The 27,582-nt window shown below is 42.6% G+C and overlaps 3 protein-coding genes across 22 annotated transcripts in view; 2 read left to right on the forward strand and 1 right to left on the reverse strand.

Annotated features, from left to right (window-relative positions):
• Positions 1-12,746, forward strand: part of ank2a (ankyrin 2a, neuronal) — a 90,148-nt gene extending 77,402 nt beyond the window's left edge. For 8 of the 10 annotated variants that reach the window (XM_061679049.1, XM_061679048.1, XM_061679052.1 and 5 more), the window contains 5 exons: positions 4,577-4,660; positions 5,060-5,224; positions 7,859-8,029; positions 8,171-8,262; positions 10,769-12,746. In XM_061679049.1, coding sequence (XP_061535033.1) covers positions 4,577-4,660; positions 5,060-5,224; positions 7,859-8,029; positions 8,171-8,262; positions 10,769-10,982 — 726 coding nt within the window. In that variant the 3' untranslated portion in view covers positions 10,983-12,746. Of the gene's footprint in view, positions 1-4,217; positions 4,308-4,576; positions 4,661-5,059; positions 5,225-7,858; positions 8,030-8,170; positions 8,263-10,768 lie in introns of those variants that run through there. The other 2 variants (XM_061679047.1, XM_061679057.1) reach the window with 2 other exon arrangements.
• LOC133403793 (uncharacterized) lies at positions 263-4,272 on the forward strand. Its single transcript, XM_061679058.1, has one exon. The coding sequence runs from the start codon at positions 2,022-2,024 to the stop codon at positions 3,837-3,839; it is 1,818 nt and encodes a 605-aa protein (XP_061535042.1). The 5' UTR covers positions 263-2,021; the 3' UTR covers positions 3,840-4,272.
• A 1,233-nt stretch (positions 12,747-13,979) lies between the features above and the next one.
• camk2d2 (calcium/calmodulin-dependent protein kinase (CaM kinase) II delta 2) overlaps positions 13,980-27,582 on the reverse strand; it is a 40,796-nt gene continuing 27,193 nt past the window's right edge. Inside the window, exons 13-21 of one of the 11 annotated variants that reach the window (XM_061679070.1) lie at positions 26,389-26,426; positions 24,601-24,660; positions 21,930-21,974; positions 21,376-21,424; positions 20,408-20,428; positions 20,011-20,086; positions 19,831-19,925; positions 16,458-16,686; positions 13,980-15,423 (exon numbers count right to left, since the gene is read on the reverse strand). In XM_061679070.1, coding sequence (XP_061535054.1) covers positions 15,420-15,423; positions 16,458-16,686; positions 19,831-19,925; positions 20,011-20,086; positions 20,408-20,428; positions 21,376-21,424; positions 21,930-21,974; positions 24,601-24,660; positions 26,389-26,426 — 617 coding nt within the window. In that variant the 3' untranslated portion in view covers positions 13,980-15,419. Of the gene's footprint in view, positions 15,424-16,453; positions 16,687-19,830; positions 19,926-20,010; positions 20,087-20,407; positions 20,429-21,375; positions 21,425-21,929; positions 21,975-24,600; positions 24,661-26,388; positions 26,430-27,582 lie in introns of those variants that run through there. The other 10 variants (XM_061679067.1, XM_061679075.1, XM_061679072.1 and 7 more) reach the window with 10 other exon arrangements.

The following is a 27,582-nucleotide window of genomic DNA, read 5'->3' on the forward strand; positions in this document are numbered from 1 at the left end:
ATTAAAGAGGATGAAAAATGGAAAGGCAGTTGGTCCTGATGACATTCCTGTGGAGGTACGGAAGCATCTAGGAGAGGTGGCTGTGGAGTTTTTGACCAGCTTGTTCAATAGAATTCTAGTGCGTGAGAAGATGCCTGAGGAATGCAGGAAAAGTGTACTGGTGCCCATTTCTAAGAACAAAGGTGATGTGCAGAGCTGTGGCAACTATCGAGGAATAAAGTTGATGAGCCACACAATGAAGTTATGGGAAAGAGTAGTGGAGGCTAGACTCAGGACAGAAGTGAGTATTTGCGAGCAACAGTATGGTTTCATGCCTAGAAAGAGTACCACAGATGAATTATTTGCCTTGAGGATGTTGTTGGAAAAGTACAGAGAAGGTCAGAAGGAGCTACATTGTGTCTTTGTAGATCTAGAGAAAGCCTAAGACAGAGTACCCAGAGAGGAACTGTGGTACTGCATGCGGAAGTCTGGAGTGGCAGAGAAGTATGTTAGAATAATACAGGTACATGTATTACATGTATACATGTACGTGGGCAGCAGAACAGCGGTGAGGTGTGCTGTAGGTGTGACAGAAGAATTTAAGGTGGACGTGGGACTGCATCAGGGATCAGCCCTGAGCCCCTTCCATTTTGCAGTGGTGATGGATAGGCTGACAGATGAGGTTAGACTGGAATCACCGTGGACCATGATGTTTGCAGATGACATTGTGATCTGCAGTGAAAGCAGGGAGCAGCTTGAGGAACAGTTAGAAAAATGGAGGCATGCACTGGAAAGAAGAGGAATGAAAATTAGCCGAAGTAAGACAGAATATATGTGCATGAATGAGAGCAGTGGTGTGGGAAGAGTGATGCTACAGGGAGAAGAGATAGCAAGGGTGGAGGACTTTAAATACTTGGGGTCAACCGTCCGGAGCAATGGTGAGTGTGGTCAGGAAGTGAAGAAACGGGTCCAAGCAGGTTGGAACGGGTGGAGGAAGGTGTCAGGTGTGTTATGTGACAGAAGAGTTCTGCTAGGATGAAGAGCAAAATTTATAAAACAGTGGTGAGGCCAGCCATGATGTACGGATTAGAGACAGTGGCACTGAAGTGACAACAGGAAGGAGAGTTGGAGGTGGCGGAAATTAAGATGTTGAGGTTCGCTCTCGGACTGGCCAGGTTGGATAAAATTAGAAATGAGCTCATCAGAGGGACAGCCAAGGTTCGATGTTTTGGAGACAAAGTTACAGAGAGCAGACTTCGATGGTTTGGGCACGTCCAGAGGAGAAATAGTGAGTATATTGGTAGAAGGATGATGAAGATGGAGCTGCCAGGCTCGAGAGCTAGAGGAAGACCAAAGAGAAGGTTGATGGATGTCGTGAGGGAAGACATGATGGCAGTTGGTGTTCGAGAGGAGGATGCAGGAGATAGGCTTACATGGAAAAGGATGAAGCGCTGTGGCGACCCCTAACGGGACAAGCCGAGAGGAAAAGAAGAAGAAGGAGGAGGTTACGAACGCAATTAAGTAGTCTGCGCAGCGGAGTAAGAATACGTCGTCATGCGGCACAAGGAGGCAGGCTCAGTTACTGCCGTCCTTATTCTTTTTCATTTGATTGTTTTGTATGTATGGCCTATTAGTGTTTCTTCATACACTTACTTACTGTAATTGTTACTTTACTACTGCGTAAACACAGGTTATTACTAGAGTACAGCACTTTCCGACTTGCATACAAATTCAGGTTGCACTGCCGGCGTAGGAACAAAACTCTTGTTGTAAACCAAGGACGCCCAGTAAATTAAAAGATGCATGTCCACCCTCACTTAACACATAATCCAGATTGTGACTTCACTTGTGCCATGCCCTGTTATATGTCATTGTATTTTCAATGATGTGCTATTGATAGGCAATTTAAATTTCTTTATCATTATGTTTTTGTTGTTGTTGACAGTTAGAAAATACCACTGGAATGACCTACAGTAAATGCTCGTGGCCTATAAGTGAATTTTTGCATCAGAGACAGTGCTCTGACACCTGGCCTCCACATAATGCATGTTTCATTTGACTCTCCTTTTTCATCAGTCACAAATCATTTTCATTTTTTTCCATTCCATCATATCCTGCAGGTATCAACATCATCATCTGAGGCAAATCTTTCCAAACCTAAAGATAAAAAAGATCCGGATTTCGAGTGCTTTGCAACAAACATACTTTTAATACCTTGTAACACAAACGCACTCTGTGGAAATATAGAATTACCCACTGCCGATACTTTTTATCAGAGTAAAACACAATCTGAGATCACGATGATTAGTGAAACTGGCCCACCACAAACTACAGACAAAGAAGTTCTAGTATTCCCTGAACAAAGTGAAGGTGAAGGGTTCAGCTCAATGACCAAAGACTCCGCTCAAGAAAGTGGTGAGGAGGAAATGATCACATCATCAAACCCCACACCAACTCCACCAGGTTCAGGGTCTTCACAACTGCAATGCTTACTGTCAGATCTAGAAGAGATTAAAATGACGCAATATGAAAAGTTTGGATCAAAGATCGTGTGTACACCTTTATCGCGACCCAATGACAAAAGCTCTGACGGTGATAAGATTCATGAATGCAAAGAACGTCAACTTGGGGATAGATGTTCCACAGATAATGTAAGTATCAGCATGCAGCGAGAAGATACAAACCAGACAAATGCCACAATCACATGGCCTGGACACCTTCAAACATTTGACCAGGATGTCACTGAAGAAGTCTCACTTGATCCCACAACTACACAGTCAACCTTTGGTCGAGAACCTAATATCTCACCCACTGAAGACCTGTCAAGTGCAGAATATTCAAAAAGAGGTCATGATATTTTGGAGCAGTCACTGAATTTTACTTCAGATGTCGCTAAACCAATCTTCCTCGAAGTTTCTGAGGAGGTGCCAAGTAATCTGTGTGAGGAATATTTTAAAAACGATGTCGTTCAAGGTCAAGAGCATGAACCAAATTTGCTGTTTTATGAAAGGGAAGACACAACAAGGAAGAGTCGCCGAGATTTATGCAAGGAAGTGTCAGACATGCCGAGTCGAGAAACAGCTATTTTTGAAAGACGGTTTAGCTTTGAGGAACTGATACCGTGCTCCACTTCAGCGAAGGTTGAGGGGTCCTCACATGAGATTAGTCCGTTGGTGAGTGTACATCATCAGGAAACAACCACCTCTGGAACGCAATCTGATGATTCCTCAAATGAGGTTAATACAAGAGCGAATTTGCAACATTTGGAAGAATCCTTCACTCCAGTGGACAATGATGGACCTGATTCCCATCTTAGCTCAGTTAAAACCAACACAGCAATGACTTTATTCACCTCTGATGAGGAGTACACCATCTTACCTGCCTATGCAGCAACTTCTTCTACCACAACCACCGTGACCCACATGCGCCCGGCATATGAAGATGTTGTCTGCAGTGGTGCACATGGTTCAGCCTCTGAATATTCATATCCAGAGCCTTACTTTGACTGCAGGCAGGCTGCATCAGATTTCTCAGAGACTGAGCTTGATGAACCAAAGTTCAGATCTAGCTCAAATAAAGGTCATCTTGAGGATTACCTCAGTCGCCCAGGAGAGAAAGAAACTGTGTATAGACAGGTGTTGCTGTCTTCTGGAAGTGAAGATTATGAGGATGCTTCTGTTCTTCACGAAGTTGTACCCATCGAGAGTGAAGTTGTATTATTCCGTTCAGAGGCATCTGCTGAAGAATTCACCTTGTGTGAACTGCCCAGCTCTAAAATGAGAGCATATGATGACACACATTCTCTGACAAGGGTAAGGCTAGATTTAGTGGAGTGTCCTGGTCTTGCAAGCTTTGCTTAACCAAATGTTATAGTTACTTCATAAAGGACTGACTGCTAAACCTCTGGCTACATGGATGCAATCTTCATAACCCTCAATTTTATTTGGGATTTCTCATTTAACCAGTCCTACCTCAGCATGTATCATACTCACGTTAAACCAAAGCCACCGCTTTCATAATCACCTGTCAGATCATTTAGTAAACATATGCATGTTATTTTTGTTATTTTTTATGAAACTAACAGACTGTTATGTTGTACTGTCCAGTGTATGAAATGAAAAAAATCTCTGGAAAGGACACCATACTACTTTGTTTCTTGCTTGCGTTGCTTCCCAAAATGTATTCATTTGGATATGTTCTTTCATTTAATCGTAATGGATTTTGTTCTACTTGGTCAGGAGATCAACGCAGAGATTGGCTCAATGTCTGAAAGTTCTGATGATGAATTTTTGAGTACCAGAATTGTGCAAAGGAGAGTTGTCATTCAGGTATCCACCCCAACATGATTGAAGGTGGAGGGATGGAGCATGAAGGGTGTGATTTTAACCATACTAGGTTTTCAATGTCAACTTTCAATTGCCGTCTAACAGCTTTAGACTAATCACAGAGGATAAAAATTGGTTTATAAAAGGTGATGTTGTGTTTCCCAGCGCTTATTTCTTCCATTTGCGCACATTTTCCCTGAGAATACAACTTAAAATGTCACAGCCCTCCTATCCCAATTTAATTCAGGAAATCTGTCTTTTTTTTGTTACAGGCTGATGAAATGCCTGACCTTCCGACTCAGACTGTGACAGAAGAAAAGTACCGAGATGAAAATGGGCACATTGTTGTCAAAAAGGTACAGTAGGATTTTTTTGTAAAGATTTGGCAAATTAAAAATAGTGCAAAAACATTACGCCACTTCAAGCGTTGTGTTAATGCCCTTTTCACAGTGGTTTGACACAGTAAATGTCTTAAGAGTAGTACATCTAGTTATTAGGATCACACAAATAGAACTAAACCATTTTCCAAGATTCTTTATGGAGGGTTAGTGCATGGTCCATGGAAGAACCCATTAAATATTGGTGAAGATGCAGATAAAGGTGCAAATACATACGTTTCAGACTTTTCTTTTGTACTATGTATTTGAACTGAGGGGAATATAGTAAGAAGAATTGAGCATTAATCTACATAAGCCTCACTGCTACTTGCAAGCATTGGCCACTAGATTTCTAAGTGGATTTTTGACCTTCCTCAGGTTACTCGAAAGATTATTCGCAAGTGTGTTTCATCGGACGGTGTGGAACGGGAGGAGGTCTCGGTCGAGGGATCCCCACAGAGGTCCATAAGTGTTGCAGAGGGAGACGGATACTCCAAAGTGGTGAAGCGCACTGTTCTAAAGAGTGAGGGAGACCATACAGAGGTATGTGTGTCTACTCTATATTCAGACTGGCCAATATGGCCTAAAATTCAATTATTGAGTTCCTTCACAGTAACGGGATACAGTATAATGAGATCGTAAGCGTTTGAATAATAGTGGAAGTATTTCTGAATGAGTTCATAATCCCTTAGCAAACCTTGATTTGTATTTGTATACATACTTACGTGTATTGGCATTAATTATGTAAATTATAGAAGTCTACGAGACCTTTAAGTGAAGGGATACACAACCGATTTGCATATTCATGAGTTATTTGTTGCAGTAAGTGCGTGACCCCTCACCCAGTGAAAGAGTCCTACGGCTGTGTGCCTGTGGATACATGCAAGTGAATTGACACCGTTTTACATGCACAAAGACTGACAAAAGTGTCCTGTAATTGCTGTGCCTGCACCGCGGAGGTTGAGGACCCCACCCAATCAATCGAGGGGCGGGATCGGGCCCAGGGGTCCACCCGAAAGCAGCCCGGCGGACGGGGCACATCCCGCACTGAGGGACCCAGGGCGGTCCGCCGGCCCCAACCCCCACTCCACCCCCAGGAGAGCCAGATCCCCCCCCCCCCCCCCCCAACCCGCAGGGCCTGCGATGCAGCCAGTCCCCGCCCAGCCCGAGGGCGGGAGAGTGTCCCTTGTTAGTTGGAAAGGAGGGCGGATAGGGGCACCCGACAAGGGAACGATAAGGGGGAGAGGGCCATGAGCGGTCAGCCCCAACACCAAGCAGTCATCGGGAGCACCGCCATGCAAGAAACTGAGACACACCTCCCCCCTGTTACTATGACTGCCAGGTCCCTGACTGGCGCAGTCATTGGCCCTAACAAGTGACCCCCCCCCTGAGTGGTGTGGTGCATTAAAATCTGGAGAGGTCAGTGAGCCGAGGGGAAGGGGGCAGGGCTGCCAGGCAGTACTGCCTAACAGCTAAACCCCCTCCACCCACGACCCACCGCCCCCCAGAGATAGGTGTATGTGGTGCATTCAAACATGGGGAGTGTGTGTGATGCATTGTTCCACAGCCAGGACGAAAACCACACTGTTCCTCCTGGATCTGAGATTTGACTTCCCGACGGACCCTCCTCTCCAGTCGCCCTGAATAGACCTTACTAGGGAGGCTGATCCCCCTGTAGTTGGAACACACCCTCCAGTCCCCCTTCTTAAAAAGGGGGGCCACCATCCCAGTCTGCCAATCCACAGGCACTGTCGCCGATGTCCACGCGATGTTGCAGAGGCGTGTCAACCAGGACAGCCCCACAACATCCAGAGCGTTTCGGAACTCCGGGCGAATCTCATCCACCCCTGGGGCCTTGCCACCGAGGAGCTTTTTAACCACCTCGGTGACCTCAACCCCAGAGATAGGAGAGCCCGCCTCAGAGAACCCAGACTCTGCTTCCTCATGGGAAGGCGTGTTGGTGGAATTGAGGAGGTCTTCGAAGTATTCTCCCCACCGACTCACAACGTCCCAAGTCGAGGTCAGCAGCACCCCATCCCCACTATACACAGTGTTAATGGTGCACTGCTTCTCCCTCCTGAGACGCCGGATAGTGGACCAGAATTTCCTCGAAGCCGTCCAGAAGTCTTTCTCCATGGCCTCACCAAACTCCTCCCATGCCCGAGTTTTTGCTTCAGCGACCACCAAAGCAAGTCCGATGACACGACCACAAAGTCGATCATTGAACTGCGACCAAGGGTGTCCTGGTGCTAAGTGCACGTGTGGACACCCTTATGCTTGAAAATGGTGTTCGTTATGGATAATCCGTGATGAGCACAGAAGTCCAATAACAACACACAACTCGGGTTCTGATCGGAGGGGGGGGTCCTCCCAATGACACCCTTCCAGGTCTCACTGTCATTGCCCACGTGAGCGTTGAAGTCCCCCAGCAGCACGACGGAGTCGCCAGCGGGAGCGTTCTCCAGCACCCCGTCTAAGGACTCCAAAAAGGGTGGGTACTCTGATCTGCTGTTTGGTGCATAGGCACAAATAACAGTCGTAATAGGGGTCCTTTAGCCGTGCTTTGTCTGGTCCCTCACCTCGGCCCTGTTTGCCATGGGTGACCCTACCAGGGGCGTGAATCCCCAGACAACTTAGCTCCTAGGATCATTGGGACACACAAACCCCTCCACCACGATATACATATTTTAAAAACAAAGGCTCCAGGCGCTCGCCTTCGAGCCCCACCTCCAGGCCTGGCTCCAGAGGGGGGCCCCGGTGACCCGCGTCCGGGCAAGGGAAAACTGAATCCATCGTTTGTCGTCATCATAAGGGGTCTTTGAGCCGTGCTTTGTCCGGTCCCTCACCTAGGACCTGTTTGCCATGGGTGACCCTACCAGGGGCATGAAGCCCAAGACAACTTAGCTCCTAGGATCACTGGGACACACAAACCCCTCCACCACGATAAGGTGACTGCTTCCAGGAGGTGGAGTTCAAATCTACTGAAGGACAAATTTATACTACCATTTATCTCATATATACCACATATTACTGTGTAAACTGCACACCCTTAATCTACAGTAATAGCAGAATTTCATCATAGTCATTTAATGCCCTTTATATCTGAAAAACTGGAAGATACATGCTCATTTTTGTTAGTTGGGCTTTTGTCGTGATGTCAAACATTTTGTTGCCTAGGTTACCTTTGCAGAACGTGAGGGTTTCTCAGCATCACAAGAGACCGCTGAGGTGCGTAAAGTCAGTCTGGCAGAAAGTACCATTGTCGTAGAGGGTAAAAGAACTGTCACACACAAAGGAGACTTGTCTTTGGACTCCGACCTCCCCTCAGCCCAAGAGGACTTCAAACAGGTTTGTTTCTCACTTTTGTCACAATTGTTTACAACAAGCTGATTGAAAAAAAAAAAAAATCATCAATTGACTTGCATTTCAGTCAGTTTTGGGGTGTTTCTTTTTTGTTTGTTTGTTTTTTGCCTCCTTCTATGCCACCAGGCACTCGGTTATATAGGTGGTTTTACCAGAGCAGAGCTTCCCCATGTGGTGGAAAGTGAGACTGTCAAAGATGATGGAACTGTGGTCACGAGGTGTGTGGGAGTTGGAGCGCACGTGTTTGTTTTTATTTGTGTGTTCTTGCATTGAGACTTGTTTGGTTGAGTTTGTAGTGATTGCTGTGTCGTAGATTTACTACTGACAATTGCGTCTTGGATTGAAGCGGGATGTAAAAATCGATTTATTCTCATATGGATAAAGCAGTGAACCATAAATATTCCATAAGCATACTTCTGCAGTTTTTTTCCCCATATGGGTCAGTTTATCATTAAGTCTTTAAGAATTTGGCTGTGAAATATCTGCATTATATTTAGCCAAATTTATTCCAGCTTGTCTCCTATGCACTATACATTTGTTCTAGTCTTCTTGAAGCCAGAGAAGACACCTCACAAAGATTATTATTCTGGATTTAATAAATTTTTTTGTTGGTTTGTGCAATGAGAAAGTGCGGTTTGTGTGTGATCACTTGAGAGCGTGGCATTTTTTGTTAGTCTCCTGTAAACCACTTATATACAGGAGTAGCTGTTATGGAGAGTCAAGTATTCTCGTTGATGTTGTTCTGCATCAAAACATGCAAAATGTTGTGTCAATGCAATTAAATTCTACTATAAACTATAATAGTCCTCAGTCAAGTGCAGACCTATGTCAACTGTGGAACCGCAGTTTGTATCTCTTCGACCAGCAATGATGTCACAGTTCAGTCATGAGATTGTAGCACATGCAGTACTGTGAAAAAGTATTGGCCCCCTTCTCAAATTGTTATACTTTTGCATAGTTGCCCCACTTTAAGATCATCAAACAAATGTAAATGGCAGACAAATATAACCCAAGTGAACTTTAAATGCTGTTTTTAAAGGATGATTTCATTTATTAAGGAAAAAAAAATGTTCCGTTAACTGGCCTTGTGTGAAAAAGTCATGTCCCCCTAAACCTAAGAACTGGTTGGGCCATCCTCAGCAGCAACAACTGAAATCAAGCTTTTTCTAGAACCGGCAATGAGTATTTTACATCTCTGTGGAGATATTTTGGCCCACTCTTCCTTGCAGAATTGTTTGAATTCGGCGAAATGGAGGGTTTTCGAGCACGAACGGCCTTTTGAAGGTCATGCCACTCCATTTCAATCGGATTCAAGTCTGGACATTTACGAGGCCACTCCAAAACCTTCATTTAGTTTTTTTAAAGCAATTCAGAAGTTGACTTGCTGGCGTGTTTTTGGATCGTTATCCTGCTGCAGAACCCAAGTGCGCTTCAGCTTGAGGTCACAAACTGATGGCTGAACATTCTTCTTCAGGATTTTCTGTTAAAGAGCAGAATTCGTGGTTGAATCACTCACAGCAACCAGGTCCTGAAGGACCAAAGCAGACCAAGACCATCACATTACCACCACCATGTTTGACTGTTGGTATGATGTCTTTTTCTGAAATGCTGTGCAACATTTAGGCCAGATGTAAAGAGACACACACCTTGCAAAAATTCTCGTCAGTCCATATAATACTCTCCCCCAAAGTATTGGGACTCATTCAGATGTGTTTTTGCAAACGTAAGACAAGCCTTTATGTTCTTTTTGGTCAGCAGTGGTTTTGGCCTTGGAACTCTGCCATGGATGCCATTTTTAACCTGCAGTCTCTTCCTTATTGTTGTCATGAACAACTGAGGCAAGGGAGGCCTGAAGGTCTTTACAAGTTGTCCTGAGTTCCTTTGTGGCCTCCTGGATGAGTCATTGCTGTTGTATTGGGCTAATCTTTGTAGGCCGGCCACTCCTGGGAAGGTTCACCACGGTTCCATGTTTTCTCCATTTGAGGTTAATGGCTCTCCCTATGGTTCGCTGGAATCCTAAAGCTTTAGAAATGGCTTTTGTAACCCTTTGCAGACCGAGAGATGTCAATGACTTTATTTCTCGACTGTTCTAGAATTTCTTCGGATCGTGTCATTTTGTCACAGCTTATTTAGATCTGTTGTCCGACTTGATTTTGTCGGGCCAGATTCGGTTTAAGTGATTTCTTGATTGAACAGGTCTGGAGGTAATCAGGCTTGGGTGTGATCCGTGAAAATGAACCAAAAACTGTGATGAGTCAGAATTCATTCATGATTAACAAGGGGGGGAGGGGGTAATTATTTTTCACACAACGCCAGGTAACTGAAGTTTTTTTATTTTGCTTAATAAATGAAATCGGCATTTTAAAACAGTAGTTTAAGCTCACTTGGTTTATATTTGTCTGATATTTATGTTTTTTTGTTTTGTTTTTTGATGATCTTAAACAAAGTGGAGAAACTATGCAAAAATATAAGAATTTGAGAAGGGGGCCAATACTTTTTCCTGGCACTGTACGTAACGGCCAATCACATTGCCCTCATGTCATCCTGACTTCTCACATGGCATCTTTGCATGGCTTGCTTTGTTATGCTCTGATGCATTAACAGGAGTTAGGGCTCTCAGTTGTTTTCTTTCTTGATGACAGCATTCACCCACAATTTCTGGAGGCATGTCTTTGTTTCTGTGGACTTAAATGTTCTTCTGTTTTTGGTCTTCTCCATGCGCAGGGCCCACATGCGTAAAGGTCAGACCGTCAGACGGACGGTGGTGCAAGGCGCTGGGCAGCGCAAACAGGTCTTTCTCGAGCAAGTGGACGGCCCCACGAAAGGTTCCAAACCACACGAACTCCAGCAGCATCTGCACCAGCTGTTTCACCACTACTATGAAGAACACCAGGAGGACCACGATGACGATAATGAAGACGAGGAAGAGAGAGAGTAGAAGAATGTGGAACACGCTCCCTTGCGACACTAACTATCCTATGCATTTGCCACATGCAATCCCAGCGTGCACCTCAAAGCTACCACAGTCTTCCCATTTAAGTCTGGAAAGATTTTTTGAAATTTTCAGTTTCCTTCCTTTGCTGGTGTTACATATTCATTCATTTCTTTGTTCTGACATAGTTATTGATTTTTATGATTAATATTTTTTTTTTGCCTTTTTTGTGACCAAAGAATATCTTTCCTGATCAATTTTAGGTTTTGTGTCAACATAGTCTACATTTTTTTTTTTTGGTCTTTATTATGTGGAAAAGCAACAAAAATATCAGAAATAAACAAGAAATGCTATTCAGTTATAGCCCACACTGAACACTTCACCGAAAAAAATACTCTCCTGAATGGATGCTTGAACTAAAAAAAAACAAAAAAAAACAAACTGAAAAGTTATTCACGCTACACTGCCTCTCACCGCCAGACTTAGTGAGATCTTCTTGCCGAAGAAAAGTCACTGAACTAAAGTCAGATTATACACAAGTGTATTTATTTAACTCCGATCGCTGCTGCTGCTGCTGCTGCTGCTGTTGTGTTTTTGTGTAGGCTCTGTGTAATGTGTCTTTCAGGCATTCTGATAGTATCTAACCTAATCTAGATAATACTGACATCTGTAGCCTAGGAATGATGAATTAATCATGTGAAGTTCGAGCGGGCATGACTAATCAACATCTGTCATTATGATCCTGGCTTTGTAGTTTTTGTCCATTTCCACCCCGTGCTGCGCCTTTCTAATCCTTGTGTTACGTTTGAGTCGAGGAGACTTTTGTTGGCACTGTGTCCTAAATTATTGATCACAGCTCTTATGGTATGAATGGTGAGCGTGTGAGGAAATTTCACTGTCGGTCCATGCATGACCCCTTGGGTGTCTGATTGATTTGAGATTATTTTAAGCACATGTTGTTTTATTTTAGAGGGCTATTTTCTGTACTAGATAACAAACTGTCAGAAAAGGAGGAACAAAGGTGATTGAAATAGCCTTTTGAAGTACTTTATTTTTTTTTAATTTACCTTCAGTGACTCCATTGGATTCCCACTGCACCCCTAATTTCCGACGCTATAATGGTTTTTTTTTTTTCGTTTTTTGTTGTTGTTGTTTTTTTTTTTTTTTTTAGGCCAGTGAAAAGCTATTTATTGGGAAAATATGGCACATAACGTGATGGTGGTTCCGGTGTATGTATTTATTTAATATTAACATGCTTGTTTGTGTTGAGTTGTGCGACTGTGAGTGAAAGTTTTTTTTTTTTTTTGAGTGAGTAGAGATTTATTTTACACATGCTGTATTTGCACTCCTGAATGTCAGGGATGGAACGCCTCCATGCTTTTAGTGCACCCGCAGAGTTTCAGTCAAGTATCACCGATCGTCTAATTCTTTGGCAGGACAGATGGCGAGTAGTCACAAGCATATTGAGACCGTTTGAGAGAGCTGCAACAAACCTTATTCCCGCTCAGAGCATCGCTACGGTATGGAACTCAACGTAATGTTTTTATTTCACTATCACGATTTCCTTTTGAGAGACGAGGAGTGGGGCGGAGGGGGGGGGAGAACTGGGAGTTCACTGTGACGGGTATACTGTACTTTTAATTTGAAAAATCAGCACCCCCTTTTTTCTGTGATGCAGACAGTTATATAGTCATATGATGCATATGTATAAACATCTATAAGGGCATGTATTGCTGTTCAAAAGTAAAAAAAAAAAAAAAAAAAAATGGCTGCAGTGTGTTTATGGCTGATAGAGAATAAAAGTCTATGAAGTAAGTGCCTTTTTGTGCCTCGTCTATTTCTATTTTCTTCAGCTTGATCGGTTGCTGGTCCAATACGACAAAGAAAACGATTGGGGGAGTTTTTGCATGAACCCAAAATGTATTAAAAATCACTCAAAAACATTCTATAATATCACTCAATCTATGAACTAAATATCAGATGCTTATTTCAGTTTAGAGCAGGAAACGAGAGTAATCGTCTCTCTCCTACGTGGCGGCCATGTTGGGGAGGTCCATGTGCCGATTGAAGTCAATGCATGGAGCCTGAAATTAAGTCGGAACTTGTTTATTTCCCAACCGATGTTTACGAGGATTACTGCTTTGTAAACGGCAAAACGTATGCTATCATTCCAAAACATTTGCGAATGACATAATATCGAAAAGCTGCGGTGAGAGAGAACTCGGCCAAGGTAACCGCGGTCCCATGTGGCCCCCCGGTAGCGCTGACAAAAAAACGGTGGCTCCCGCCGTCATTGAAGTTGCCCATCCCTGATTTGAATGATTTATACAAACTATTGAACCTAATGGCAGAAACATGGTGAGCGAGACTGCTTTGCTACCTCTTGTTTTGTTGTTTCGTTCACCATTTCCCAACTTTTATTGAGCCATGGCACATATTTCACACAGGCAAAAAAAAAAAAAAAAAAAATCATGGCACAACACCGAACAGAAAAGTCACAGAAGTATACATAAATTCATCGCAGATTTACTTAGTGTGAAATCTCAAATCATGTTGAGTTCAACACAAAGCTGAAACACTTGCAGGAAGCCACGGCTGGTTGGCTTGCATGAATGGCAACAGGTGGCTACACATGCGTGCCCTCTCGTGGAAGAGCACTGATTCGGTTTGCCTGTCACTATAGGTCGCTCGCGAAGATAGCAGAACAAAGCTTGATGATTTGCACTAAACATAATAGCTTTTGGAGCAATTAAGTGCAATTGGATCATTCGCCGCATGGTTGTTAATCACTGGTTTATTTGACCACACGTTTTTGTAACGTACTGACTGGTCCCTGGTAAATGACTAGGTTAGCTTAATACATAATGGGAGGGGGGGGGGGGGGGAGTATAACATTCAAAACTTACCTCGTTGACATTCACCGTAATTACTAACAAATCTGAAATCACTAGTTAAAGTATTGTTAAGATAACATGAATATTGACCATAACGCATCCATGATCACACTGTTTAGCTCATTTATTACTTCTTAAACATAAACCATCCGTTGCCGTGCTGGCAACAGTTACACACCAGTTAAAGAGCTGTGCATTGATTTGACATCGTACGTTTCATCAAAAGGAAGGTTTTCTGTATTTTGCCATTTAAAAAAAAAAAAAAAAGAGCGACAGACACAAAGCAATTTCAAAGATGATAAGGACACAGGCGTTGCTGTCCTGCTAGGAATCGTCAAGGAAGACATGCCTCACACCTCGTATCCGGCTTACCCCTTCAAATCTTTCACGCCACTTTAGCCAAGTTGGCAATTCATCTGAAGCTCCGTCTTCTTCGTCATCGTCTCTGTGCAATTGGCAATGTAACACGCTGGGAGAAGGACAACAGAAAACCCTATGTGTACAGTCATACAATAAACAAGTACAAACATTATGAAAAATGAGCTCACTTCCTAAACATGTTTATACAAAATGTAAGAGGTGCTTCTTCCCCCCCCCCCCCCCCCCCCCCCCACCCCCCAGCCCCATCTTCTTCTTGAGCCACCCTTCCCCTTGGATATGCAGCTTTGAATTTGATTGTGTTATTGTGTTTTACAACAGTTCCATGATACCGGAGGACAGTAGAAACATTTGGGACAGGACTGGTGCACAACATTAACAAATAAGTCAGTGAGTCACAACTCAAACAGAAGATATTATCGTTTCATATGGTCTTACTCAATATTTCCCCCCATGCACTACACAATAGTCTTGGATGTTCATATATTACATATATGCTACATTCTCTTATTTCTTATATCACTGATATAAAGGCAAACATATTCCAATGCAAAGTGTAAACTCTGCTTTCTTTACATTTAAATTAGGATTATATGTTGAAGTCAGACGATTCGAACGGTGACTTATAGCTCATAGCAAACATAAATATAGTTTGTCGATTGGATTTTGACATAAACTCTTAATTCCTCTGAAAACCATAGCAATTTCGACGTTTGTTTTTGTTTTCATCAACGATCACAATGAGTATATACATCACCAGAACTAAAGCAAGCTCAATTTGAACATTCAGATCTTCCAATTGCTTTTTGTTTTGTCTTACACACAGAAATACACGTGAAAATTCACAATTAATTTCCAGGAGAGGTTACAGCAGTAGATTTCGAATTGATACATTTCAAATGCATACCAAAACATCTTAAAAAACAAAACCAAAATAAAAGTTGCCAAAATGCTCATTTCGTAATGTCCTAATACTGTGTGCAGCCACCTGCCGGTGGTTTCTTTAGAATGAAGTCCATTGATTAAATGCCATAACTGTAAAATGTATTCATATTTGTGTCCTGTGCCACGTGTTGAGAGGGTCAAAGGTTGGACAGCGGTCACGGGTTGCCTCGACTGCCCTACTCACACATTAGCTGATGGGATGGGATGGTCTTCTCTTTTTATTCCATTAACTGCAAATCACACAGCGACAGCATCAAGTGGTGCAAATACAAACGTACAGCGTGTACTATTTTTTTCACAAACGTACAACACACTATTATTCACACTAAAAAGAATAATAAATGAAATGTGTTTGTAAAAAATGGCAAATAGTATGTCATCATTTTTATTTATTTTTTTTAAATAATTCACTCTCATGTTTGAATTGCATTATTCCTAATTCATTTGAATATAAACCACTATATGGGCAACCCAGCAAACTTCCCGCGTATGCTGAAATAATGAGCGGAATTGCGGGTTGATGACATCATAGCTTGAAGCCAAACTTGCTAAAATATTGTTTTATTTTTTTGCTGGTGTCTTTGGACAAAAGTCGAAAACATGTATATCCTTTATTTCGACAAATATGATATGATATACGTAAACATGAACAAAGCCCAAACATCGGACATTGTCATTTTCGGTGGCTCTGTGGTGACATTTTGTGTTAAAGAAATATGTATATAAATAAATAAATAAATAAATAAAAGACACAAGCGAGAAGGAAGTGCTTCGACCTGTTTTGCCTAATATGTTTATTTATGTTTACGTATGCATAAGCAGCGGAACCTCAATTTAACTGACGTCAGATTTAGCGGACAGAAATTAGTGTCCAGTTGGAACTCAAAATCACCCCCCTCCCAAGTTTGAAGAAACTTGAAAACTTTTCAAACATTTAGCGCTTTTTAATATGTATTTAAAATAAATTTTGTAATGTACTGTTAATGTATAATGTACAAGAAAAAAAGTGCTCAAATTTAACGGACATTCAGATTTAACGGACAACCCCTCCCCCCCATTTGGTCATTTAAATCAAGTTCCACTGTGTGTGTCGATAGATAGATATGTGTGTGTGTGTGTGTGTGTGTACATATATATACAGTAGGGTACATATGGCATGATGACGAACTTGATATCACGACTCTAAAGTGCCACTGGAGGGCAGCAAAAACAAGACTTTCCACTGCTGTACCGGGTGTCGTCAGTCATGGTGAGTGTTTCTTACTGAGAGGGGATGCTGGGTGAGCCGGAGCGGTGGAAGTGGATGTTCTGCCACTTGCCGTCACGGCGGTGCCACACGCGGGTCTCCTCCGACTGCATGGTGCGCGGCATGCCGCCGCCATCCATGTACTGGGTCAGGCGAATGTAGGCGATGCACGCCGCGTTCTCCCCGATGAGGTGAACGTGCGGGTTCAAGAGAATGGTGTGCACTGGCTTGTTGCCTTTCGACAGGGCTGCAAAAGACAAAGGTGAGAGAGAGCAAATGTCACGAAAACGTGGACGTGTTTCCATCACGTTCTCGTAGGCGCACACATCTCGCTCAAATTCGGACTGGGTGATATGACCTTAACATCAAATCTCAGTTTGATTTTCTTTTTCTACATACGAAAATAGGATTTCTGATTTGAAACCCTAACCTTGTTTTGAAACACTACTTTGAAACCCCAATCCTGTTTTGAAACCCTTCCTCACCCTCTTTTTAAACCCTAATTTGACACCCAAACCCTGTTTTGAAACCCTACTTTGAAACCCTAACCCTGTTTTGAACCCTGACTTCAAAACTTTGAAACCCTAAGCCTGTTTTGAAACCCTACTTTGAAAAACCCCAACCATGTTTTGAAACCCTACTTTGAAACTCCGACCCTCTTTTGAAACCCCACTTTGAAAACCCAACCCTCTTTTGAAACCCCAAACCTGTTTTGAAACCCTACTTTGAAGACCCAACCCTGTTTTGAAACCCTACGTTGAAACCCCAACCCTGTTTTGAAACCCAACTTTGAAACCCCAACCATGTTTTGAAGCCCTACTTTGAAAACCCAACCCTCTTTTGAAACCCTACTTTGAAATCCCAAACCTGTTTTGAAACCCTACTTTAAAACCCTAACCGTCTTTTTAAACCCTCATTTGATACCCGAGCTCTGTTTTGAAACCCTACTTGGAATCTCTAATCTTGTTTTGAAACCTTAACCCTGTTTTGAAACCCTACGTTGAAACCCCAACCCTGTTTTGAAACCCAACTTTGAAACCCCAACCATGTTTTGAAACCCTACTTTGAAAACCCAACCCTCTTTTGAAACCCTACTTTGAAATCCTAAACCGGTTTTGAAACCCTACTTTAAAACCCTAACCGTCTTTTTAAACCCTCATTGGATACCCGAGCTCTGTTTTGAAACCCTACTTGGAATCTCTAATCTTGTTTTGAAACCTTAACCCTGTTTTGAAACCCCAACCCTCTTTTGAAACCCTAACCCTGTTTTGAAACCCGACTTTGAAACTTTGAAACCCTTAGCCTGTATTAAAACCCTAATTTGAAACCCTAACCCTGTTTTGAAACCCTACTTTGAAACCCTGTTTCAAATTGGCTCATTTGTGTCCTGAGAGTAGTTGACGTTCCTAATCAGAATGGCTCATTTGTGTCAGGTTGTTATGTTTGCTCGCGTAATCTAACGGCTAAGGGTGCTGCGCATTCGTTTGGAACAACGGAATGATGGGGGTTTTTTTTTGACAGGAATTATAATTATAATTCCATCGGTGTACATTATCAACTGATATCATTTTCTGAGCCAATCAGAATTGAGTATTCACCAAGATGTTATAATACCGTGTTCTTTCACTCAAATATTGTAGCTGCGCTGTCATTTCTTTTGTTTGTTTCTTTTAGAAAGACCTGTTGTGACAGTCTTGGAGACATGAATATTGTTCGATACAATAGCATACTTTTCCAGACTTGGTAATTTATGAAATCAAATTCCATACTTTTTCATACTTGGGTGGGAACTCTGTTCATAAAAGTAGTGTTTGTTTGTTTGTATTAGGTTTTTTTTTTCTTCAGTTTAGTTGACATAAAATTAATCAGTCTCGGCGTGGTTAAAAAAAATAAAAAAGCGCTTTTCTTTCAAAAATAAGGACATTGTGACCCCTAAACCTACAGTAGTGTATGTGAAGAAATATATTTAATAAGTTTGAGAAACAACGCACGGTCTCAAGCTGTCTCAGTGTCCTTTTGTCATGTTGTTGTCGGCATGAGGCAGGGAGACCTCAGCAAAATATTTGTCTTGTAAACATACCTATAGGATCACATTTTCAAATGTGAATAAATCAGCGCTGTGCTGTTCACGATCAACTGTGCGATTACCTTCTCACCGGGCTCCTTTCTTGTCATACAAAAAACAATGCCAATATGATTACGCTCATGTTGTCTGTTCCTTAGCGGAAACGCCACGCTGTTCACAACCATGTTGTTGGTGTAAGCGGTGCACATCAGCGGGGACGCGCTTTGAACTACGGAAGCCGCTACAAAAAATGACAACTGAATCAACTGACAAATCCATTCATCGTCTCGCAGCCGCGACCGCCGGCTCTCCCTTACAACGACTGCCGACTTGATGTGGAAAACATGAGGAACTCTATACAGACATGTTGATGTCGGCTTGCCACGCCATTGAGGTTTCTGGGACGTAACCAGTTTACGGGAACTATTTTTATCCCGGCTGCGGCCGTCTCACCGCTTATAGCAACGGTCGTTATTCTTGAGAGATTTTGTTCCCAAGATCTTTGCATACCCGCAGGAGCTGTGATCTGATTACAATAAATAGTGACAGAGCCATCAGTAGGATTAGGCTATGCACAATTACCATGCAGTATACAGTCATTGTATTTATTCTTTCTTTTTTTTTTGAAGCGGTTCAGAAAATGGATGGATGGATGGATGGACAATACTCCCATTATTGTACCTAAAACACATTGGCTTCACTTTTACAGCCTGAGAACACAAAAAGGTACGCTCTCAAGCTGTCAAAGTGAAGTCAACATACGTAACAAAGCAGAAAGCCTCCCGTGACTCATCGTGCCAGACGATTGAGGATGGCACAATTCACCCAACAAAACGAACGCAAAAGAAAGTGGAAAAACATTGCTGTGTTTTTTACGAGTCGTTCGGGTCCAGCGAATAGCCGCACAGTTATGGGAACTTCCACAACAGAGTTGGGAGGACCTTTTGGAAGAATATTTGATTTCCATTTGCGAGATAATGCCACAAATGTGTTGAGCTGTTCAATCGGCCCGAGGTGGCCAAAGCTTTAGAATATATTTTGCTTTGTCGATCGATTCCATTCCATTCTTTCTGGTAACTCTACTAGTTTATTTGTTCTGGGCTTTCATTTCAGAGGAAAATGAGAAATTGAACTGCACCAAAAAACGAGCTTTTGGTTTGGACTTCGGGCCAGCTCGTCGGCTCGACTGACCGACACCTGGTATTTCACAGCGCGGACTTGAATGTGCTGTTGAATTGATATATAAATGTAAATATAAAGGTAGTTTGTCTGCTTGTTTTGCACTGCAAAAAAAAAGGTCATCATCCTTTGTACACGTGAACTCACCATTCTCAAAGTAAAAGCGGTGGAAGTCGTGTCCTTCGACCAGATTTCCCAATGCCTCGGGCTCGAAGGAAGTCAGACCGGGATCGCAAATCTTCCTGTCACGGAAAAGACAGAAGAATGGGCAAAGAAGCTGCACATTCAGCAAATTTTGATCCTGCAAGGCCTGGAAAAAGGACTTACGCGTACGCCTCAAAATCTCCATTGTTGATAGACTCAATCAACTGCTCGGTGACTTTGATAATTTCCTGTTTGCGAGCTGCAACACAAGATCACAAAGCAACCAGAACTGCACTAAACTGACTTGCGAGCAGGCAAACGTAGGTCTCAGTGCATTTGATATCAAATCTGCCTCAGAGGACGATCTACTCCAAAAGTTCATAGAAATAGAAGGCACGTACAAAAATAAGTTCTAAACAAAAATCCCTGTTGTCGCTTTTCTATGTAACGAAGCAGAAAGGCTCCCGTGACTAACGGTGACAAGAGGAGTCCGATATTGAGGACGGCACAATTCCTTTCACCCAACAAAATGAACAAAAACAAAACTATGACTGTTTGACTTAGGAATGTGTTGAATTACCTTTAGTGTTATTGGTGCAGGCTGGGGGATATTAAAAACATGACTTATTTCATGCATCGAAACACATTTGTTATCAGGTAAATACACTGCATATATACAGTACTTTGATGAGCACAATATATATAACAGTTCGTGTTAGGGAAGGTGGGGAATAGGGGGTTGCCAGCAAGCATTTGCTATTTTTGTTCAATCACAATACAAAAGAATGAAGCAGGGAAACAATGCGAGTCACCAAAATCAATTGGAAAAAAAATCGTGTGTGGAGGATGGAGAATGTGCTCATCAACACATATCACACAGCACGATCGTCTAATCTGAGGGGGAACATGGACATTTGGAGCAGTTTTCTTCCAGTAGAAGGCTGGGTGACACAAGAGGGACCAGGTGGCGCATCCTCCCTCCCCAGAGCATCACAACAGAGGGACTTACTTTGAAATGAGGAGGTGGGAGTCTGCCTGGACTCAGACATCTGTGAGGAACGGTTCTTAGAGCTCAAGATACCGCTCACTAAACCGCCCAGACGAAGGGCTGCAAGAGGTTGCGTGGGAAGGGGGTTGAGAGAGTGTGTGTGTGTGTGTGTGTGTGTGTGAGGAAAACGTAGAGAAGGATTATGTGGGGGAGGGGGCTATATATATATATATATATATATATATATATATATATATATATATATTCTTGACACAACAAAAAAGGACACAAATAAAGCAGTAGCAAAGTAGAAACATCTGCGCAAAACTGGAGTTATTGCATCTGCCATAAACCACACAAAGAGAAGAATGCAAGGAGGGGTATGACATTTGGAAGACAGGAAAGGCTGCAGTTTGCTGCCAGGTGGAAAAAAAGGTGCGGTGTCATCGGGTTGGGGTTATGAAAGGAAATAAAGGAAAGCGTCCGTGCGAGCAGTACAGGTGCGGACCGGCTGCCATAACTGCACAGCGTAGGTGGGAACCGTTGACAACTTTTCCTACCTTTGACGTCCTCGTCTTCGATGGTGGTGTTGGCACTCTCGATGGACTCCTTCGAAATAAAAATAAGCATTAACAGTGGACACGTGTGGCCATTGATAACTACAAAAGCAGGAAATACAGCCAAAACAAGGTTGTTATTTTGGGAGAAAAGAGTAATAATACTGCAATAATAAATGTAGTAATATCACAAAAACTAATGTTGAACTGTAAATCTAATAAAATATTTACTGCCCCAAGGTATACCTGATGAGACATATGTCGTTAGCCGAAAGTCAGAATTGCCCGTGTCATTTTCGACCTACGGTCATATATATAAAAAAGAAAAAATACCAATGTGCTTGCTAAAAATGTGTTTTTTTTTCGTTGCATCTGTGTCGATTCTCAGTCATCCATTTCATGGCAATCCGCCAAAGTTCAATCAAGGCAAATGGACTCGTTTTGTTTGTTCAATGTGTTGTGTTTCTCGTTTTCCAAAAATGGTCAAAAATGACTTGGGCGATTTTGCCATGAGGCTAACGGATTATGTTTTCAAAAGAAAACATCAAAAGCATCACCTTGTTTCCATCCACAGGGTTGTGGATCACAGTCGTCTGTGGTTCCTTTAAAAAGAGCACGAGAAGACCACGCGTGACTTAAGTATCATCCTCATCCTCATCCTCATCAGCATGTCTTTGTCACGATCGAAACAGACGAACAGTGTAATAATAGCAGAAAGTGCATTTTGTTTTGTGTGTTGTGTGACTAACGTGGTCATTGTTTCTCTGATGATCGTAATAGTCATCGCAGTAGTAAGGTTAAGGGCAGTCTTCCATCCATATATCTAATCAAAAGTCTTGGCTTTTGTACAATCCCTCCCACTGGCTTCTAATCACTCACCCGGATTACACTGGATTCTAAAATCACACACAATGATTCCAAAATCATTGTGTGTGCATGCGTGCATGTGTGCGTATGTTGTATTTAAACACAGAAGAAGACAAAGAGCAAGAAAGTGATGTCCTGTGTTCATGCGTAGCCATCTGGAGCGCAAACGGGAGCGCAGAGAGTCTTTCGACGTCATGCGGAACGGCGGTCACGTGACCCCGATACGCTCGACCAATCGCAGCACAGACACGGCGCCGGATCGATAGGGAACGCGGACTGAGCCGAGGGGGCCGCGTACACAGCAGCGGTCACAGAACATGCCTCGTTGTCAGGGATCGCATGCAACCGCTGACGAAGAGCAAATTGACCGAAATGAGCCTGAAGCGACACATGCGTGTGAATGCGGGAGCGGCGAGTGTCCTTGAGGTCGAGGCTGCCGCCCTCTACTCCAGATTGAAGAACCACCCCATTCAAAAGTCCAACGTGCATGCTCTTTCTCATGCAAGTGCACAGCCATAAAAGACAGCTCATTCGGGGGGGTAGCCCAAACACGGTCGGCACATATTCGCCCCGTCTCGTGACACGGCCGCAACGTCAGGTACAATTGAAAAGTCACACGAGGGCCGATACAAAAGCTGGATCGAAATTCAGCGCCGTGCATTTCAATAGATAATCATATCCATTCATTCATTCAACGTTTATTTTACGCTCTTGCATCCCAACGAGAATACTGACGGCTGTCGATCAGGGGTGTCCAAACGTTTTTCTCCGAGGGCCATGAAAATAAAATCTGCGGATACAAGACCCACTGTAACATTCTTTGATTTGTATTCATTAAACGCGCTACAACCAGGATATGAAGCAATTATATATTGTAGTTATTTTTGATTCATTGCTACATCACAGCAGTGACAGACAAATCATTTGGGATTTTTCAGGAATTTCTGGGTGGCCCGGTGCCCTCTATCCACTAGAATAGGACTGCCCCGGCACCGAGGGGCAGCCGAATCGCATCCGCGCATTCGGAACCAAAACAGGAGCAAACTGGATTGAGCTGCAGTTTTAGAATGAAAATGTGAAATGTTCACAAAATTGGATCTTGGCGAGGGGCAGAAAGCGGAGGAAGCCATTTTGTCTTCTGTCAGTGAACTATCTTCGATTCATCGGGGTCTTCGGAGGACAAATGCGTTTCTATTTTATTTGTAAATAGTTTTTCTACATCTTTGCAGATCTAAAAAAAACGCTCGCTATAATACCAATGTATTAATAGTAGTACTTTTTAGGGGTGTCGCACCCATATGGGATGTGGGAGGCCTGTCGCAACATTCCCACTTTGCATGCTAACCCCTCCACTTTTGTTTTTCTTTCCAATAACGTTACGGGCTGCGTCAAGTGTTCTTCTTATTATATGCCGCGGGCCGCTAAAAAGAATTGGACGTTGGGCTGCAAAAGGGCCCTGGGACTTAGTTTGGACACCAGCTATTGGTGTATTAGGGCCAATAGTAACATGACAAGAATAAAATCAAAATTTCACAAGGATTTTATTTTGTTTGGCAAAAAAAATCACTTATTTTTGCAAGACGAAATAAGCCTTTTAAGAAAAAAAGAGATTGTCTTTACATTGTCGTCATTGTTACGCATTGTACGTATTCAGGAAAATGGCTCCCGTGCATTTCTTCACAGTCGTGAACACGCCAAACACACCAGAGCCTCGCTCAATGCACCACAACCGATGGCGACAGGAAACGTCTCATTTTAGGCGAATAAAGTTGAAAAATGAAATTTCAGCATATACCTGTGTTAACTTGTTGTTAAGTCACAATGTCAATGGTATGGCATATTAGCGCAATTGTCAGTATGCACAGTTCAATGTATATTTAGGTTTTCAATCTCATGTGGAATAACTTGATTCTTGTAACATTATGTCTTTATTTTTCCCATAATATTATGATTTTATACAAGTAGCATTTCGTCTTTTTTCATGATATGACTTTCTTTGTTTGTATATTTGTGAGAATTACCCAAATAGCAGGAAGACCTCTCAGTTTGAGGGTTCACAATTCTAAACCGCCCTCCAGCTATTGTTAAATTCCTCGTTCAATCGATCTTTTATCATCTATTTTCGATGTACTGGGTCTCATGAGAATATGCAGGTGTACCTAATGAAGTGGCCTATTATCAAGTGAAATGGTCACAAGAAAGCCTGAGATCCAACACAAAAAAAAAAAAAGGAGGTGAGACAAAGGCGAACCTGTACGTCATCCGCACTCGGGAATGAGACGGGTGAGGGTGACGGAAAGCACAGATTTGCGGGTGTGAGCGCGGGTGCGGGTGCGGGTGTGTGTGTGTGTGTGTGTATACCAGTGCAGGGGCAGGGCCAGTGTCTTTAGGACTGGTCGCTGTGTTTGCTTTGTTGTTGACCTGCAAGGGGGCAGTGTAGAGGGAATATGACACTCATACATACGCACACAAAACACCCACAACCTGAGCACCGAGCACAGTGTTCAAACTAGTTTATGAGTTTCAAACTGATCACCGTCAACTTTTTTTCATCAAATCTTTAGAGATTCTCAATGTGGCTTTCAATCCGTGTGTCTCTGCTCCCCCCCACCCCAAAAAAAAAAAAAAAAAAAAAACAATTGCACATTATAGAGCGTTACCACGGTGGGACATCTAAACTGCAACAAAGCCTGGACTTTAAAATGGCCGCTGAACACAACCTCGTGCGGAAGTGCCGCACATCTCGTTAGAGCTCAGCGATCTCCCGAGACTTCGGTTTATCCTGTGAGACTTCAGCACAGTCGGCAACTAAAGGCTTAACTCCACAAATGTAGTTTTCTTTGTCTGATGGCAAAATGGATGTAACAGGGCCGATGACGGCATGGGGAGCATTGCGATGACCGCGGAATCAGAAGTTGTTATATGTCTAGACTTATTGCAACTTGGGAAAGTCTCAACAATAAGCCGACAATAACAATAAAAGAAGAATTTATTGCACAGCGGAATGTGCTGCATTTATTCTTTCACACTGTGTTCCATTATGAACAGCAGTAAATGCAATGGTCATTGCAGCGGACAATTGCAATATTACTCATTCGAACTGCTCTAAGTTCTAGAGGACTCTGCATCTTTTGCACAATTGTCCAAAAAAATAAAATAAATGAACCGGCATTACCAGATAACCGGCAACCCTTTACTGCTCAGTGACTGTTTTGTTTTTGTCAATGTCTTGATGTCTCCAAAGTGTTCTCTGTCAATTGACTGTCCGTTGTCGCACTGGAGCGGCTCCAACGACCGGAGCCAAATTCCTTGTGTGTTTTTTTGGCCATACTTGGCAAATAAAGATGATTCTGATTCTGATGAACCTCTTTTTACACTTTTCTGACAGTCAAACATGTTATTGTCACTTAAAACACTGCCTTTAGAGTAAATAAAGGTTTTGTACGGCAACATTTTCACACTCAAAATGATTGATCAGTTTCCAATGTTTATCGGATGAGGAAAATTGTTTGGGAATGGGAAGAAAGGTCGCAGGCGGACCTGCGTCTCGGAAATGGCAAGCGGTCGCCCGTACGGCTTCCACTGAACTTTAAATGAGTCGACTTGTGAGAAGATCAATAATCAGTCAAAGATGTGACTTGCTGACTAATGACCAATCACTATCACCAGTCTGTTGGATCTCAAGTGTGAGATAAAAGAAATGAAAACATCAGCAAGTCACCAATATTCATTAGTCAGTAAAAATATGACCAACGCATCCTTTTGTGGACGTCCTCTTCACTCCGCGATTCTTCTACTACTGTGTGAGGATGAGTTTGATTTTGCTGTAATGGGATGAGGTCACACGGATGATGGATTAACTCCTATCGTAATGGACATTGCCGTGTGATACTATTGTCAGCCAGAGTGCGACCAAGGGAAGAAGAAGGAAAACAAAAAAAGAGGACCATCCTCCGAGAAATGTACCTCGGCACCACCGAGAGATCAAGCAAATAAATACTCATCGCCCGCCGCCTGCCGTGACTTTCCCTGAATGATGATGTCGCTAAGTGCACAATGCATAATAAATATCTTTTATGCTCCTCAGACACCAAACGTTCCATCAGAATTATGCATGAAACAAAGCTCTTACTTCCATTGGCCACTCACCTTAACGCCGTCTGACTTTTTGTTCAGCAAACTCTTGGCTGCTGTTGGTCAAAAGACACAAAACACACTTCAGCACAAATATGACAATCTGCCGCGTCAGGATTCGCCAACATGCAGCAAGCATATCTGTACATTGTGCTCGGATACAAAATCTACTGCAAAACCTCAAATCCAAAGCAGCATTTGCCTCTGACGCCTTTCAACAAGGTTCGTTTTCTTCCAGGTATGAACTCACATGGGTGCACAGTGCCTCGGGTGGATTTAGCAAGTGACGAGCGGCAAATTCCATCTATACGTCCAAGACTCCCGCGGGAATGTTAAGTTGGTGATTTGCAATCACATTAGCATGCTCTTATACTCTACACAAGACATTTGTCAGAGCCGAGACGGCGTCTTAAAACTGCATGCTGTATCCGGCCGGCTAAAGATTTGCCTTTCATCATTTTTGCAAGCGTGCAGTGCCTTAACCGGCCAATCATTTTATCTCCATGCATACTGGAAGGGATTGTCTATTAGGAAAAAGAACAAAATAACATAACAAATTAATTGCCGCCTCCCAAAAATTCTTACCTCAAATTGAAACCACAATCCAAACAAATGGAAAGAAATTTGAAGAAAAAAACAAAAGGAAGAAAATGATGAATAAAAAGTGACACAAATGCTCTGACACTTTACTGTAGAATAACAAGAGAGGTGTGCAAGCAAAAGACCCGGGGGGGGGGGGCAGCGAAATGTCAAAGAAAACTGAAACATGTTACGGCACAGATGGAGTAGATGATGAAGAAAAATGACGATGTTTATGAATGACATCCCGGTGTCAAGATCATCTGTGTACCGTAGATAAACAGATCAAAGGCATTCAAAATGAGGGTCTCAACCGATTGATTCGGAAGGCTTTGGACTGCGTTTTCATAACATAACAATTCAAGACCAAATCCGAATGTTTCTTTTTTCTTTTTGAATGCAGGGATGCCCTTGCAGTTGTTAAGTGTAATTTATTTTAAAATCCAACTGTTTCAAAAAAAGAAAACAGACCATCAACTTGGATTATGGTGACGTTAGTTCAATATTAATTATTGGAAAGACAAACAAAATGCAACCTGTCATTTGCAAAGACACTTGGAACAAAGGAGGAACATTTTCATAATAATGTTTCACTATTTAGAATTTGCTTTGTAGCAAACTGTAGTTCAA

This window comes from Phycodurus eques, chromosome 6 (assembly GCF_024500275.1).
Source record: "Phycodurus eques isolate BA_2022a chromosome 6, UOR_Pequ_1.1, whole genome shotgun sequence".
NCBI classification, from domain to species: domain Eukaryota; kingdom Metazoa; phylum Chordata; class Actinopteri; order Syngnathiformes; family Syngnathidae; genus Phycodurus; species Phycodurus eques.